The sequence below is a fragment of the Pelophylax lessonae genome (genome assembly GCF_965119305.1).
Source record: "Pelophylax lessonae genome assembly, chromosome: 5".
NCBI lineage: Eukaryota > Metazoa > Chordata > Amphibia > Anura > Ranidae > Pelophylax > Pelophylax lessonae.
In genome coordinates, this window is record NC_138772.1 from 337,804,505 (window position 1) to 337,820,470 (window position 15,966).

The 15,966-nt window shown below is 39.4% G+C and overlaps 1 protein-coding gene across 1 annotated transcript in view; it reads left to right on the forward strand.

Annotated features, from left to right (window-relative positions):
* The window catches only part of PHACTR1 (phosphatase and actin regulator 1), a 490,073-nt gene that overhangs the window by 437,251 nt on the left and 36,856 nt on the right, over nucleotides 1-15,966 (forward strand). Inside the window, exons 7-8 of the mRNA XM_082257554.1 lie at nucleotides 3,912-4,109; nucleotides 8,053-8,368. Coding sequence (XP_082113680.1) covers nucleotides 3,912-4,109; nucleotides 8,053-8,368 — 514 coding nt within the window. The remainder of the gene's footprint in view (nucleotides 1-3,911; nucleotides 4,110-8,052; nucleotides 8,369-15,966) is intronic.

The window sequence follows — 15,966 nt, forward strand, 5'->3', positions numbered from 1 at the left end:
TCTTCCTACTTCCGGTCAGCCCGACGTCACTTCCAGTGAGGAGGAGGGAAGATAGGAGTCCTATCTTCCTTCCTCTTGACCGGAAGTGACGTCAGGCTGACCGGAAGTAGGAAGTCGGAGCTCCATCAAGAGTCCTCCACCGCCGCGTTACTAACAGACAGGCTGCCTAACAACAGCCTCTACGAGCTATACCGGCACCCTGCAAGCTTCCTTCATCACAACGGTATCAAGGAGAAGAAGAAGATGGATAATCCCATTTACCCACAATACCAGCCCATACTTACCTCAGTTTTTTGTATGAATAAACCTTAGCTGGGGTTCCTGTGATTAGCTGCGAGTAGGCAACCCCATTAAAAGCAATGAGAGGCTGCCAACTCAAGAAGCTGATCGTGCCCACCCGGATGAAATAGCGCATGCAGCGATCACATGCAAGCAATTGGCCCTGGACGCAGGCAGCCTGAGACCAGGGCTAATCAGTAACAGGTAACCACGCTAGGGTTCTCACACCTGATCGCAGACATGATACATTTGCAAATGTGAATACACCCTAAATATTAAATCTTTTGTTAGGACAAACAGTGTTCTTATCTAGTTTTTCAACTGACTGTGAGATCTGCCAGCATACTAAAGACAGTGTTAACTATGGCAAACACAGCTGCCCACCCTCCTCATAAACAAAGATAACTAAATAGGATTTTTAGGTGCTGAACTTGTCAGAAAGGAGCATCTAAAATGGTAAGCAGCCATTTTTTATTATTTTTTAGCATAGTTATGCTATGTGAATGAAGGCATGTAACAATGATAAAGCTGGTGTTATCCTGATTTGACTGCAAAAGTAAAAATACACTTTCAAACATATTTCATGCCTCTGATCAGTTTGTCAGTGGCATTTTTTGCTGTACGATTGCTTATGCTTTTGTACCATGCTCTCAGGTAAATCAGTAGGGACATCTGGTGGACAATTTTAAATTAACATTGTGTATAGTTTTTCTTTAATTAGTCGAATTGCCTTTCGTTAATTAGCAGCAATGTTTTTTGAATGGTGCTTGAAAACATAGGGTGCAGATGTAAATTAGACTTTGCATGAGGCTTCTTTTTACTGTTTGAAGCATAGAATATTTCACCTTAATGCAGGGTTTTGCTAAAATATGCCTATTTTTGTAATGTGCTAGTGTGTTTAAAAAAAAAATTCCCACCACAGAAGGAAAAATAAATAGTAGTATAGTTGCTCTTCATGCATTAAAATTTAATGACCAAAATCTGCAAACACATGTAAATGAATTCCTGTAGGAGTAATTAGTCAGGTTGCGTTTGTGCTGATCACAACATGAGGTTATATTAGCTTCTTGCCAGGTATACAATTAAGCCAGCATAATCCTTTACTAAGAGCATTAGACCTCACCACCGTGTAAGATGATTTGAAAATGTCCTATTCCCACTCTCTCCGGGGTACATTTCCCCCCCTCTATATATATTTTATGAACAATGAAATTGAAGTTAGAAGAAGAATCAAGCTCAAGGGTGAAAGGTGATACTTTCAGCCCCTTAATCAATAAACAATAGTTATTGTTGCTATTTTGAGACCCCTCAAACAAAAATACGGAAGATGCTTTGTTTGAATTTATTTACAAGTTTTGACCAAAAAAGCGCAAATCATTAGAACTTAAGAGGAGCTTCACTCCTCTCGAACTTTTTTCCATTTCCAACTTAGCTTGTTCATTGGGTTGTCCTCAAAAAAACATATTCATATGCCCAGTAAATCCATCCATCTTCTCTTACGTCATCAGAGGGCCAGCTGGTTCCTGCAGATGGGGCTGTGATGACATGGCATATGTGTAGCATGCTGTAGATTACCCGGCACATTAATAGTGTGGTAGAGGTTGCTCCAAAGCCTCCTGAGATATGGGACGAGAGTACCCCAAGAAGCCATGGTCAACTGGAGCTGGAACTATGCCATTCTGACCTATTCAAAAAATGCTGAAGTCCCGGCTGTCTTTTTTTTTGATTTTTTTGTTTTGTTTTTTGATTTTTTTCAAATAGGTATCTATAAGATCTTATTCACACTAGAGCATTTTGTAGCTTGTAACTCGAAGTTCAAAAATGTTCAACAAGCAAAAACCTTTTGTTTTCAATAGCCCTTGTTCGCATTTGCGCATCCTGTGGCTTGTAGCAAAATGCATGTCGCTTAAAAAGTACATGAGCTACTTTTCAGGCAGAATTGACCAGTTTTGGCACCATAGACTTCAATGGAAATACGTAAAAAGAGCAACGTGAGCTTTTTTCTATCATTTTTTAAGTGTTTTATCATGCATTTTCTGCTCAAAGAGTAGCTCTCTGTTCCTTTTTCAGCATAGCTTTTAGTTGACAATCGCCTGACAAAAGCTGCAAAAACATGCAATTCTGCTCCAAAAAGCACTCAAAAATGCTTGAAAAAAACGCTTGAAAATGTGACGCTTAGGTGTGAATGTTGCCTACAGCTAGGTACACACTACAAAAAATTGGAATAAAAATTCCGTACAAGGAACAATTGTTCAATTTTAGTATAGTGCATACACAACTTTTGACATCCGATTCAGACTTTCCAAATGAAAATTTCCAAAGCGACAAATCCCTACATTTTTCTTGTACGTGAACAGAACCTAAGGATTTTAATTTAATGTGTACAGTTTTTGTACAAGAAAAATCAGATACGAAGACTGCGCATGATCAGAAACAATAGACAACAATAATATGCGCTACATTGTTTCTATATTTAAAAAAAACGTATATCATTTGATAATTTTCATACAATTAGTGCCATCCTTGGGTTTGACTTGCTGTGAAACATCTAGGATCAATCATTTTTCTTATAGTGAGTACTCTTAAAGCTTAAGGGCTTAGTCCTTCACACCAAAAGTGCATTAAAACGGATGGGAAACCCATGCAAATTTCACTTGCAGAGACATGGGTTTTTTTTACCCTGATGTCTATAAAGAAAAGGCAAGGTTAAAGCAGACCAAGTCCATCCTTGTTGAAAGTCCCAAACTACTCAAAACCGTTGTCTTCGAAGACCCATCTTGCAGTGCTTCTGGGAGGTACGAGAGGTATTACCATGTCTCACAGTTGCCTCCTGGGATTGCTAGGGGCTCAAAATTCTGTGATAATGCACTCCTTAGAGAACCCAGCATTTCCAGGATGTTGTGGTGATGCACAATGATGTCACTTGGGCCTCCTAGAAGGGTGGAAAGCCGAGGCAGAGGTAATTATTTTTTTTCGTTGCATTTTGGGGAAGGGGGACTTTTGGTAGCGCTGACTTTCCATTTTGATGGAAGGCTTGTATTAAGCATAAGCTACACTATTTTCTAAGTCATCAAGGTCAATCAAATTGTATTTTTCTGGTTATTAAAGGGGTTTAAGCAGACATACAGTGAAATAATCCCCATGTATCTTGTGGTTAACACACATAGTAATGATTAATGAAATAAGAGATCAGAAACCCATTTTTAAAGCTTTATAGATTTTTCCTTGTCCTACAGTATATGTTGCTGTGGTGTTAAACTCCATTGGAAATATCCTGGGCATTGTTGTGTTTCAGCACTGTGTGATCATTATCCTGCTCTTGTGTACGTTTGTTAGCTCTTTCATTGTAGACTTGCAGAGAACATTATGTCAGTCGAAAGAAGATTATTGTTACCCCCTACTCTTCAACAGTATATCACATTTCGGAGATCTAACAACAGTTCCATGTGATTCATAAATGGGTATTTGACAATATCAAAGGACATGTCTAGACAATGTAAAATGATACCATTCTGTGCCACCTGTTTAAATGTGCAGTCTGTGAATTAGCCCATTACTGTTCATGCTGTTGTCATATATGTTTGTCCCTATTTCACATGTGTCATGTGTGTGATGTGGTTTATGTTCCTCAGTGTCTGAAGATCTTTCATCAGAGACAGGATCCATGTCCCAGGATCCACCATACAAGCCAACCCTGCTACTACCCCCAAAAAAATCAACTGCTTTCCCTGTAGACCATGAGGACTGCCCTGTGAAACCGCTATCTCTCCACAAGCAGCCCCCTGCCCTGCCTCCTAAGCCTATGTCCAGAATTGCCAATCATTTAGCAGGTAAGAAAGAGTAAATAAACATTGTGTTCCTCTTCCTTCTGTGTTCTATGGGTTTATTACTTATTCGTCTTACTAGAAACGCAAACACAACAAACCTCTTGACCTTTGGCCACTTCTTCATCTACCGGTAATGAACACAAAACCCTTTCTTCAGTGATCTTTCACAGAGAAGTATACCATGACTTTGTGTATCAGATTTAATTCCCCCATTAGAATACATATCTAAGTGCATTTTAGTCTCTCCAAAGGTCATTAAACACAAATAGTGATATTTCAATTATAAATGGAGCCTGGTGGTTTAGATAATTATTGCCTTCCTTCAGTGCTTTGAAAAAGTGTTCATACCCCTTGAAAATTTCCACATTTTGTCATGTTACAGCCAAAAACGTAAATGTACACTACTCAAAAAAATTAAAGGAACACTTTGAAAACACATCAGATCTGAATAGGGAAAAATATCATGCTGGATATCTATACTGATATGGACTGGGTAATGTGCTAGGAATAAATGGACACCACATAATTTGATGGAAATGGAAATTATCAACCTACAGAGGGCTGAATACAAAGACACCCTGAAAATCAAGAAAAAATTATGCAGCAGGATAGTCCATTTTGCTGACATTTCATTGCAGCAACTCAAAATGGTAGTCAGTAGTTTGTATGGCCCCCACATGCTTGTATGTATGCCTGACAATGTCGGGGAATGCTCCTGATGAGACGACGGATGGTGTTCTGGGGTATTTCCTCCCAGATTCTGACCAGGGCGTTACTGAGCTCCTGAACAGACTGTGGTGCAATCTGGCAGGGGAAACTAACACTGCACATCACCCTGTACACACCATTCCCACCGTGAAACATGGTGGTGGCAGCATCATGTTGTGGGGATGCTTTTCTTCAGCAGGGACAGGAAAGCTGGTCAGAGTTGAAGTGAAGATGTATGGACCCAAATACAGGGAAATCTTAGAAGAAAACCTGTTAGAGTCTGCAAAAGACTTGAGACTGGGGCAAAGGTTCACCTTCAAGCAGGACAATGACCCTAAACATACAGCCAGAGCTATAATGGAATGATTTAGAACAAAGCAAATTTATCTGTGGCAAGACATAAAAATTGCTTTTTTACAGAAGCTCTCCATCCAATCTGACAGAGTTTGAGCTATTTTGCAAAGAAGAAGGGCCAAAAATGTCACTGTCTAGATGTGCAAAGCTGGTAGAGACATACCCATAAAGACTTGCAGCTGTAATTGCAGCGAAAGGTGGTTCTACAAAGTATTGACTCAGAGGGGCTGAATACAAATGGATGCCACACTTTTCAGATGTTTATTTGTAAAAAATTTTGAAAACCACTTATTATTTTCCTTCAACTTCAAAATGATGTGCCACTTTGTGGCGGTCTATCACATAAAATCCCAATAAAATAAATTTGCGTTTTTGGTTGTAACATGAGAAAGTGTGGAAAATTTCAAGGAGTATGAATACTTTTTCAAGGCACTGTATATCTCTGTCAGAGACCCCAGGAGTAAAGTTATTTTCTTTCCTGCAACCATGGTTTTGCTCAATTCCCACATCAACACATCCCTCCCGCAGAGCCATTGTGTCCTCCTGGCGGGGTGGGGGAGAACCGTCCCCTTCGGGAGGACACAGAATTTACTGCTAGCAGTTATGATAGCTTCTAGCAGTAATCACATGTAAAGTCCAACAGGCTGGTTGTACCCAAGTTGATCGATCAACTTGAGTACTTTCAGCCTACCCATACATGGTTCGAATCCCAGTTCATCCCTGCTGAACTGGCCTAGATTTGAACTGTCTATGGCTGTCTTAAGTTTTGTCATCCTAGGACAGGAAGTGTGTTACTGGTGGGATCACCAAGTAGAAAAAGGAAAAAAATGCATAAGAAAGTGAAAACAAATCTTACCACCACATCTAAGGACTGAGGAGCTGCTTTATATAACATTATGGTTCTTTAGCTTAGAAACACTTTAACTCTCCACCATCAACCAGAAAAATAGAATGGCCAATTTAGGTTAAACAAACCTTTTAACATGTCATGTGCTGATTACATTGTAAAAAAAATAAAAAGTCCGACATACAGTACTGTATAAGGCTTTTGTCAAATGCTGTTTTCTTGTTCTTGTTTATGAAAGAGGAATATCTCTGATTTATAGTATGCTGTTAAATCTCAAAGTAGAGTCACATGTACCATGAAACTGTGAATATCTGTTCAACTCTCATTTAACTTCAAGTTTGCATTGTTTACACTCTATGTACTGTTGTAACTTGTTTTAGAACTATTCCGGATAGACCGTTTATGCTTCAGAGGTTTAATGTGGTTTAATATGTTTTCTGTATAATTTTTCATACACCTGAGGGCACTCATAGATTTTTATGAGGTGGCCAGATGTGCAGACAGGTTTCCTCCACCCTCAGGCTTTATAATCTGCTGATGTCTCTATAAACAGGAATGTCCACCTTGGCTGAACATTTGTGTTTAAGTGAATGGAGAGGGGGAGGGGAAGAGTGGCACAGGCAGATGCTGCCAACGTCATTTATTGTAGAGGGAACAAAATCAATCAGTCAGCCTTCTACATAGGCATTAGACTGTTGGCCATGGAAGCAAAAGACAGCCAAACCAGGCAACTGTCATAGTTTGGTATTTTCTAATTGACTATTACACTCAATTTATTATCTTGTTAACACATGCAGGAGCTATAGTTATAAGAGGAAAATTACTTGAGTGAGTTATTCTAGTAAGCTGATGATGGAAAGTAAATTTGATGAGGCTTTCGCATTTTTACACAATTCTTCAATTTTTCATGACTATGTCTCCTATAGAATTGGCAGATTCTCCAACAGCATAGCTGTAATGGCCTGCAGAATCACAGCTAAGAAATAAATGTACCCTATTTTTATTTTTTTTTAAAGATATTTTTATTGAAAATTTTCAAACAAACATCATACAGGTAGTGACAAGAAGTGACCACCAATAGCATATGCCATTAGATGTAACAACATGAGTAACATTTGCAAGTTAACATTGCAAAAATACAGAACCAAAAGGTGCTTCAAACGTGAGATTGTGTGGAGGTGGAGGGCTGCACCATCCCCCCCCCCCCCAGCACCCATACTGGGAACAACCTGTGCCCGGGGAGGCAGCAGCCCCACAACCCCCCACATCATGTAAGAGGAAGATACAGGTTGCCATGAGATTGAAGCTAAGGTGTATGGAATTATCATATAATTATAAGCAACAGAGTACATGAATGAGCAATAAAGAAAGGAACATCACAGAATAGTGTACATAACAGAGTAGATAGGATCAATGTTATAAAGGTCCTACAGAGTGTACCAGAATTACCAGTATAGTAATATAGTTTACGGTAACTTTTTGTCTAGTTGAAAGTGTGAGCACCAAGGCATCCAATCTCGAGAGAACGTGGATGCACGGCCATCTTTGACCGCCAACAGTCTCTCAAAAGCATACATCTTGTGAACAAGTCTGATGACGTCTCTAATCTCAGGGGGTACCAAGGTTTTCCAATTTCGTAAGATAGTAAGCCTGGAGGCGTGTAAGAAATAAATACAAGTCAGCCTAAGGGAGGGATGGAGGGACGTGGCCCCTATGCTTAGGATGGCTAATGCTGGGTCTGGTTTCAAAAGATGACCTGTAACAGTGGAGATCAGGCAGAAGACTGCCGCCCAGTAATTGCGAAGGTGGAGGCAGGACCAAGCCATGTGGAGCAAGGTGCCAACATGGCTACAGCCTCTCCAACATTGGTCCGAAGTTGTCCCAGTCGGATTTGAGAATTTGGCCAGTATGCAAGGAGTGTAATACCATCACTGGTGGAGTTTTAGGGCAATTTCCCCATGGGTAACATATTTAGTATATTTCAATGTACCCTATTTTATATTGATTTCTAATAAATGTATGGTTCTTGTTCTCTAGACTCCGGAGCACCTGTGAAACTGCCTTGTATGCCAGGGAAGATGTCTCCTCCACTACCTCCAAAGAAAGTTATGATATGCATGCCATTAGGAGGAGCAGATTACTCCCACTCCTATAGCAATCAGAAAAGCTCTCAGCATCATCACACTATCCTGCCATCCCAGCTAGCCGTCCACCAGCACCAGCTTCAATATGGGAGCCAGCACCTGTCAACTGGATCCAGCTCCGTGCCCATTCATCCATCAATACCTCCCGGATGTAGGGTGATAGAGGAGTTGAACAAGACACTTGCCATGACCATGCAGAGGTTAGAAAGGTAAAGACCTAAAGTTTTCTTTTATGTCTTGTATTTGACTTTAAGATAATAATCGCTATTGCAGCAGCACTGTTGAATATGGTATCTCTTACTATAATGTGTCAACCCTGTGACAAAAGTTTCCATTTGAAAATCAGAATATACTAAATCATAAGCCCATTTGATCCAATGTGCACTCCTGCAAACTGTACATGTACTTTTTCACATGTCAAGGTCATGATGATTTTATTTGCAGCATGTTATGATTATTTTAAGTATGAATAGCTGGAAAAAACTACAACTTAATTTATTTAAAACACATCTGTGGCTTGGTATAAAATGTAAAGAGCAAAGACAGTGGATGTAAAAATGCATTAGAGTTTTTTGTGAATAAAGCTTTTAGCCAACTTGTGAAAATACATTCTTCTATTTTATAACCTTCCTATAGCTACCATACAAATTATAAGAGGATCTTAATGGTGTGGAGGGCAGGGTTTGTATATGTAGAAGAGAGGTTTAATTATACTATTTCAAATACCCTAAAATCTTTAGATTATTAAAAAGAAAGAGAAAAGGTTTAGCCCACTTTTGCTACTACATTTTTTTCCCCCAAAAAATTAAAGTTGTATTTTAAACATACTGCAAACATCTGCTGCATAGTACCTTAATGTGTCTGTTGCAAGGCTGTGTACATTTGAGTATTTACATAGTCTTAACAAGCAGTAAATACATTTTAATAGTTTGCCTTCAGCAGTTCTCCCGACTGCCTGCTTTCCTTTAGAAATGGTTCAAGTAGCTTTAAAGCTACCCTATCACTTCAATATGTAAGAGGAGGTGCTGCCCCCTCAAGTAAACTTTGCTTTGCTGATCTCCCCTGGGTAGGAAGTGCTCAGCTCTGGGCACTTCCAGGTTCAGAACTGTACAGTGGTTCTGGCTGGGTTACAAGTTCACAATAAAGAAAACAGTCACACATTTCATTGTGGCGGCACTTAATACTGCTAAAAACTGTAATTTGTTTTGCTTTGAGCATTTTAGTTTTTTTTTTTAAATATAAATCTATATAACAGACAAAATGAATTTGCATTGTGAATAATGTATATAAACATTTTTTCAGACATGTAGCTATTGGCCTGAACCAAGACCAGCATCTTGCATACCTGAAAATACCAAAATATCTATATATAAAGATCAGATCTTTCTTGAACATGTGACGAAAGTGAGAGGAGAAACGGCATTTCCTACCCTTATGTAATAGAAGGTATCCCTTGCATCCCTAAGGAATTCATGTTCCTGACTCTCTGCATGTCATAGACATCGGCAGACTTTGCCAGATATCCAAGGGAAGTCATAGTTTGGGAAGTTTCTGGAAATAGCCCCTATCATTAACCCTTTCATTGCCAGAGCCTTTTTTTTTTTTTTTTTTTTTTTTTAAATTTGAGCACACATTCAGAAATGCCCATTTTTTTCCATGAAAACACACTTAAACCCCCGAAATATTACACAATATCTGAAAGTAGAGGACCTATGCAATGAAATTATAGCAGTTGCATTTTTTATGTTGAACGAAATTTGCACTACGCTTTATAAAATCTAAATTGTCAGTAAAAGTTAAAATCATATTAATTTTCGTGCACACAAACACAATATATTATTTTTTGTAAAATATTGAAGATGGGGTTGTGTCGAGTAAAAGATACCAAATATGTTAAGTCTCAAAATTGTGTGCGCCTGAGAAACAGCAAAAAGGAACAGTATCTAAAAGTGCTCATAGGCAACCCTTTAAAAGCCTGCATCCTTGATATTTTTTTTCAGGCTCAAAGATGAAACCTCATGTTTATGTTAGACCCGTGATATTTTCCCAAAGGGAACCTGTTAACACTGGTATGTACTGTCACCTGGGTATTTTTCAAAATGACAGTATCTGTAAAAAGCCTCCCCCACCCCACCTTTCCAGACCGATGATACCTTAGCAGGCGCAATTATGAGCGGGCATGTGACCTCCCATGTGGCAGTTCTCAATTCCAGGAGCAATCCCTAGGACCAAGCACTGTCATGACAGAGGGGGGTCACATCACTGCTCCTTCGAGACTCTGACACTAAAGTATATTGGTGGTGGCTGTGATAGTGGAAGGAGCTGGACAGGTCAGTATTGGGTCAAGAGGCAAAATTTACATTGTCTATTTAGAGTTTATTTCATATATATATATATATATATATATATATCATACCTCTGTTATGTGTCTTATGTCTTAAATGAATGGCACTGAAACTACCGAAACGGCAGATTGTGTGTTGCCAAAGCAAACAGTAATGAAGCCCAGCTTTAAGGGTTTTAGATGAAGTTGGTGATTTACAGTTTTGTATTCGTATGACTTTCACTGTTTTGCAAAAAGGCACAATTTAAAATGTACAAATATTAATTATTTTTTAACAAATATATTTTAGAGTTATTAAGAATTTAGAAGTTTTGTTATGTTTGTGTGTATTTCTCATTTTGGTGTATTTTAATTGAAAATATAATTTTGCTAGACATTTTTGCAACTAATATTGACTGTACAAAATCATTAAAAACATCTTTTAATTCTACAGGACAAGGTGTAGTAAAGGAAGTCTATAGTGTTCTTTATGTTTTCTTTCTTTATATTCAAAAGACTAAAGAGAAAACTTTTTTTTAATTGAGCAGATATAAAATATTGAATATGAATATTTCATACTTAACAATTTGAGCCATTTTGGAACCAAATTGAGCTTAAAGCAAGTCTCAGATAACAGCTATTGTCTTGTTGAGCTAAATAGAACAAAGAGCAATGTTTTAACTAATGGATTAACACAGCCTGCTAGAAAGCATGCAAACATGTCGATAAACACTCTGTAATAATGTTTCTTTGTAAAATAAATATTTTGTGTAAATAAATACAGAAATAGTACAAAACAATTGTTTATAAACATGTGCACAAATAAAAGTTTAGTGTTCTTTAAAGTGAACATATGTTTTGACTATTTACACAAAACTATTTACATATTCTGAACAATCAGTAAAAACACTTTAAAACAAGCATCATTTACCTCTGTAGTTATAAGCATTGTGGGGAAAATTGTTTTCAAAATTCACAACAGATGCCAAGGAATCTTATTTTTCCTATTAATTTCTATTGCAGCACAACTTTGGCAGGCTACCAGCCTTCTAATATCAACACACAGCATGACCCTGGCTTTAGAAAAATTGTAGTAATCTTTAAAAATTAATTATTTCACATTACAAGCAGCTAGAGATGAGAGCGAGCTTGTTTAAAGCTATTTTACTGCTTGTTAAAAATGTGTAAATCGTTTAATGTCCATAATCTGGGCACAGGTTCACTATAAGTGCACAATTTAAAGTCCATTGTCAAGGCCTAATTTTAGGATTCCCAAGATAAAAATAATATACATAAGTAAGTGATGATAACATGTATCTTACACTCGTGCCATATTCTATACACCATGAGTAATCAAAAAGGCAGGCCAAGGCCTAGTATACAGATGTAGTTGATAACTCACAGTATCTGTCTGAAATAAAAACAAAACTGGAGTTTAAGGTTAAGACATGTTAAACCTTATACATCTGCATCCTGACAAAACACAAGTAAGTTTATAACATGGAAACATTCAGCGTTACAGATGTTTATGCAAAAGTTCCTAAAGCTTGAGATGTCTGGTACTGTATTTACATTGTATATACTTCTCAGTACAAATAATTGGGATATCAGTCTGGAATTACTATCTACATACAGTATCTCACAAAAGTGAGTACACCCCTCACATTTTTATAAATATTTTATTATATCTTTTCATGTGACAACACTGAAGAAATGACACTTTGCTACAATGTAAAGTAGTGAGTGTACAGATTGTATAACAGTGTAAATTTGCTGTCCCCTCAAAATAACTCAACACAAAGCCATTGTTGTCTAAACTGCTGGCAACAAAAGTGAGTACACCACTAAGTAAAGATGTCAACATTGGGCCCAATTACCCATTTTCCCTCCCCGGTGTCATGTGACCCGTTAGTGTTACAAGGTCTTAGGTGTGAATACGGAGTAGGTGTGTTAAATTTGGTGTTATCGCTCTCACTCTGTCATACTGGTTACTGGAAGTTCAACATGGCACCTCATGGCAAAGAACTCTCTAAGGATCTTAAAAAAAAAATTATTGCTCTACGTAAAAGATGGCCTACACTATAAGAATATTGCCAAGACCCTGAAACTGCAGCATGATGGTCAAGACCATACAGCGGTTTAACAGGACAGGTTACACTCAGAACAGAGGAGGCACCCAAGATGTGAGACTACTGTGTCCTATGTAGGCGGGACACAGACCCGTTAAGAGACTCGTTGGAAATCCAATTGGTCTCAAATTGTATGAAGGGAGCCACCACAGCCAAAGAAACAATACTATAGAATACAGGTGAAAGGGGTCATAGAAGACCTCTTAGAACGGCTGCAAAAAAGGGATGCTCAAACCAACTCAGTGAAATTAATAGAAAAAACTTTATTATGGATCAGGATTGACACATGGTTATAAAATTACCCCGACTTGGGGACACATTACAAAAATTCAACAGGTATGTTGAAACGCATTGACGTCACACGCCGGCCCCGCACAACCCGGAAGAGCCACTGATGCGCTCCAGCGTCCATCCAAGGTGCGGAAATCCTGTCTCCAAATTGGAACACGCCGTCTCCTTGTGGCTGGCCGGAGCCATACCTGCATGCCGGGCCCTCATCTTAATGTTACCTGGGAAAACAAGCAGAAGCCCACCGATATAAGATCCAAGTGCATGGTGAGCATTAACTTTATACCGATAGGGGATAGAGAAAAGGCCGTGACCACCAGGTTGTCTGTGGATACCTAGCAAAAATACACCAACCAGCGGAAGGCCATCATTTGGCCTATGGTCAATACCATTTCCTATAAGATTCAGCCTAACCCTGGTGTGAGCCTGCGCAGGATGCAGATTGCACTGCGTCTCTCCCCTGCTCCCGCACCTCCATTCCTTATACATTGTAAGTGACGCTCTGCCCCAGAGGAACTATTGTCGGCCTGACATTGCTGCCCCACATACAAGAGGAAACTGTACCATCCCCCCCCCCCCCCAAAAAAAAGTATATTTGCTCTTGATCATCACAGGACTGATCCTCTATATCAAATCCAATCTATCCGGTATGCAGACACTCCTTTAGACACCCTTTCCTTTATGGTGGAAATTACTTTGAAAATTCCGAGTTTTTGGTATTCATCACCATAGTGTCATGGTCTAGCCTGCTACTGAGTCGAATATTTGGAATCTTCTATGCATTGTATAGTCCAGCTTTGGACTCCCTTGATATCAGTATATCAGCCGTGTAGCATCAAGTTGTACTAACGGTAACATATTAGATGGTCATGTTCCCTTGCTATTTGATGTTACCACATTGGTCCATCACTACATTTTTTGACTTTTACACTGTGGCATGCCAACCAGTGGATCCCTGAGCTCACCACGTTCACAAATTCCGATTGGAATGTATGCGGTTAGCCAAGGTTCCCACTGGTTTGATTTTCTGGAGTGTGTGTGAGGCCGGCCTTGTGAGTGTGTGTCATTGTTTTTATGTTATGTATGTTTTCTGTAATTATTTTTCTTGACATACCTGTTGAATTTTTGTAATGTGTCCCCAAGTCGGGGTAATTTTATAACCATGTGTCAATCCTGATCCATAATAAAGTTTTTTCTATTAATTTCACTGAGTTGGTTTGAGCATCCCTTTTTTGCAGCCGTTCTAAGAGGTCTTCTATGACCCCTTTCACCTGTATTCTATAGTACACTCAGAACAGGCCTCACCATGGTCGTCATATCCAGAGGTTGTCTTTGGGAAATAGACGTATGAGTACTGCTAGCATTGCTGCAGAGGTTGAAGGGGTGGGGGGTCAGCCTGTCAGTGCTCAGAACATACGCCGCACACTGCATCAAATTGGTCTGTATGGCTGTCATCCCAGAAGGAAGCCTCTTCTAAAGATGATGCAAAAGAAAGCCCGCAAACAGTATGCTGAAGACAAGCATACTAAGGACATGGATTACTGAAACCATGTCCTGTGGTCTGATGAGACCAAGATAAATTTATTTGGTTCACATGGTGTCAAGTGTGTGTGACAGTAACAAGGTGAGGAGTACAAAGACAAGTGTGTCTTGCATACAGTCCAGCATGGTGGTGTGAGTGTCATGGTCTGGGGCTACATGAGTGCTGCCGGCACTGGAGAGCTACAGTTCATTAAAGGGAACCATGAATGCCAACATGTACTGTGACATACTGAAGCAGAGCATGACCCCCTCCCATCGGAGACTGGACCGCAGGGCAGTGCTCCAACATGATAACGACCCCAAACACACCTCCAAGATGACCACTGCCTTGCTAAAGAAGCTGAGGGTAAAGGTGATGGACTGGCCAAGTATGTCTCCAGACTTAAACCCTATTGAGCATCTGTGGGGCATCCTCAAATGGAAGGTGGAAGAGTGCAAGATCTCTAACATCCACCAGCCCTGTGATGTCATCATGAAGTAGTGGAATAGGACTCAAGTAGCAACCTGTGAATCTCTGGTGAACTTCATGCCCAAGAGGGTAAAGGCAGTGCTGGAAAATAATGGTGGCTACACACAATATTGACACTTCGGGCCCAACTTGGACATTTTTGCTTAGGGGTGTACTCACTTTTGTTGCCAGCGGTTTAGACATTAATGGCTGTGTGTTGAGTTATTTTGAGGGGACAGCAAATTTACACTATTATACAAGCTGTGCACTTACTACTTTACATTGTAGCAAAGTGTAATTTCTTCAGTGTTGTCACATGAAAAGATATAATAAAATATTTACAAAAATGTGAGGGGTGTACTCACTTTTGTGAGATACTGTAAATGTTCTAACATAAAAATATACAGTTGTGATACCATGTAAATTGAGATTTACATCTCACAGAATTCAAAAGAATATTGTTAAAGGCACACTGCCGAGTCATACATTCACCGGCCCCTTTATTAGGTACACTTGTTCAATTGGATGGTGACACAAATTGCTAATCAGCCAATCGATGGCAGCAACTCAGTGCATTTAGGCATCTACACATGGTGACAATTTGCTGAAGTTCAAACCGAGTATCGGAATGGGGAAGAAAGGGGATTTAAGTGACTGTAAATGTGGCATGGTTGTTGGTGCCAGATGGGCTGGTCTGAGTATTTCAAAAACTGCTGATCTAGTGGGATTTTTACAACCATCGTGAGGGTTTACATAGAATGGTCCGAAAAAGAGAAAATATCTAGTGAGCGGCGGGTGTGTGGATGATTGTTGATGTCAGAGGTCAGAGGAGAATGGGCAGACTGGTTTGAGATGATAGAAAGGAAACAGAAACTCAAATAACTTGTTATAACCAGGGTATGCAGAATACCATCTCTGATGCACAACACATTAAACCTTGAAGAAGATGGGCTACAGCAGCAGGAGACCACACCGGGTGCCTCTCCTGTCCACTAAGAACAGGAAACCAAGGCTACAATTTGCACAGGCTCACCAAAATTGGACAATAGAAGATTGGAAGAAACGTTGCCTGGCCTG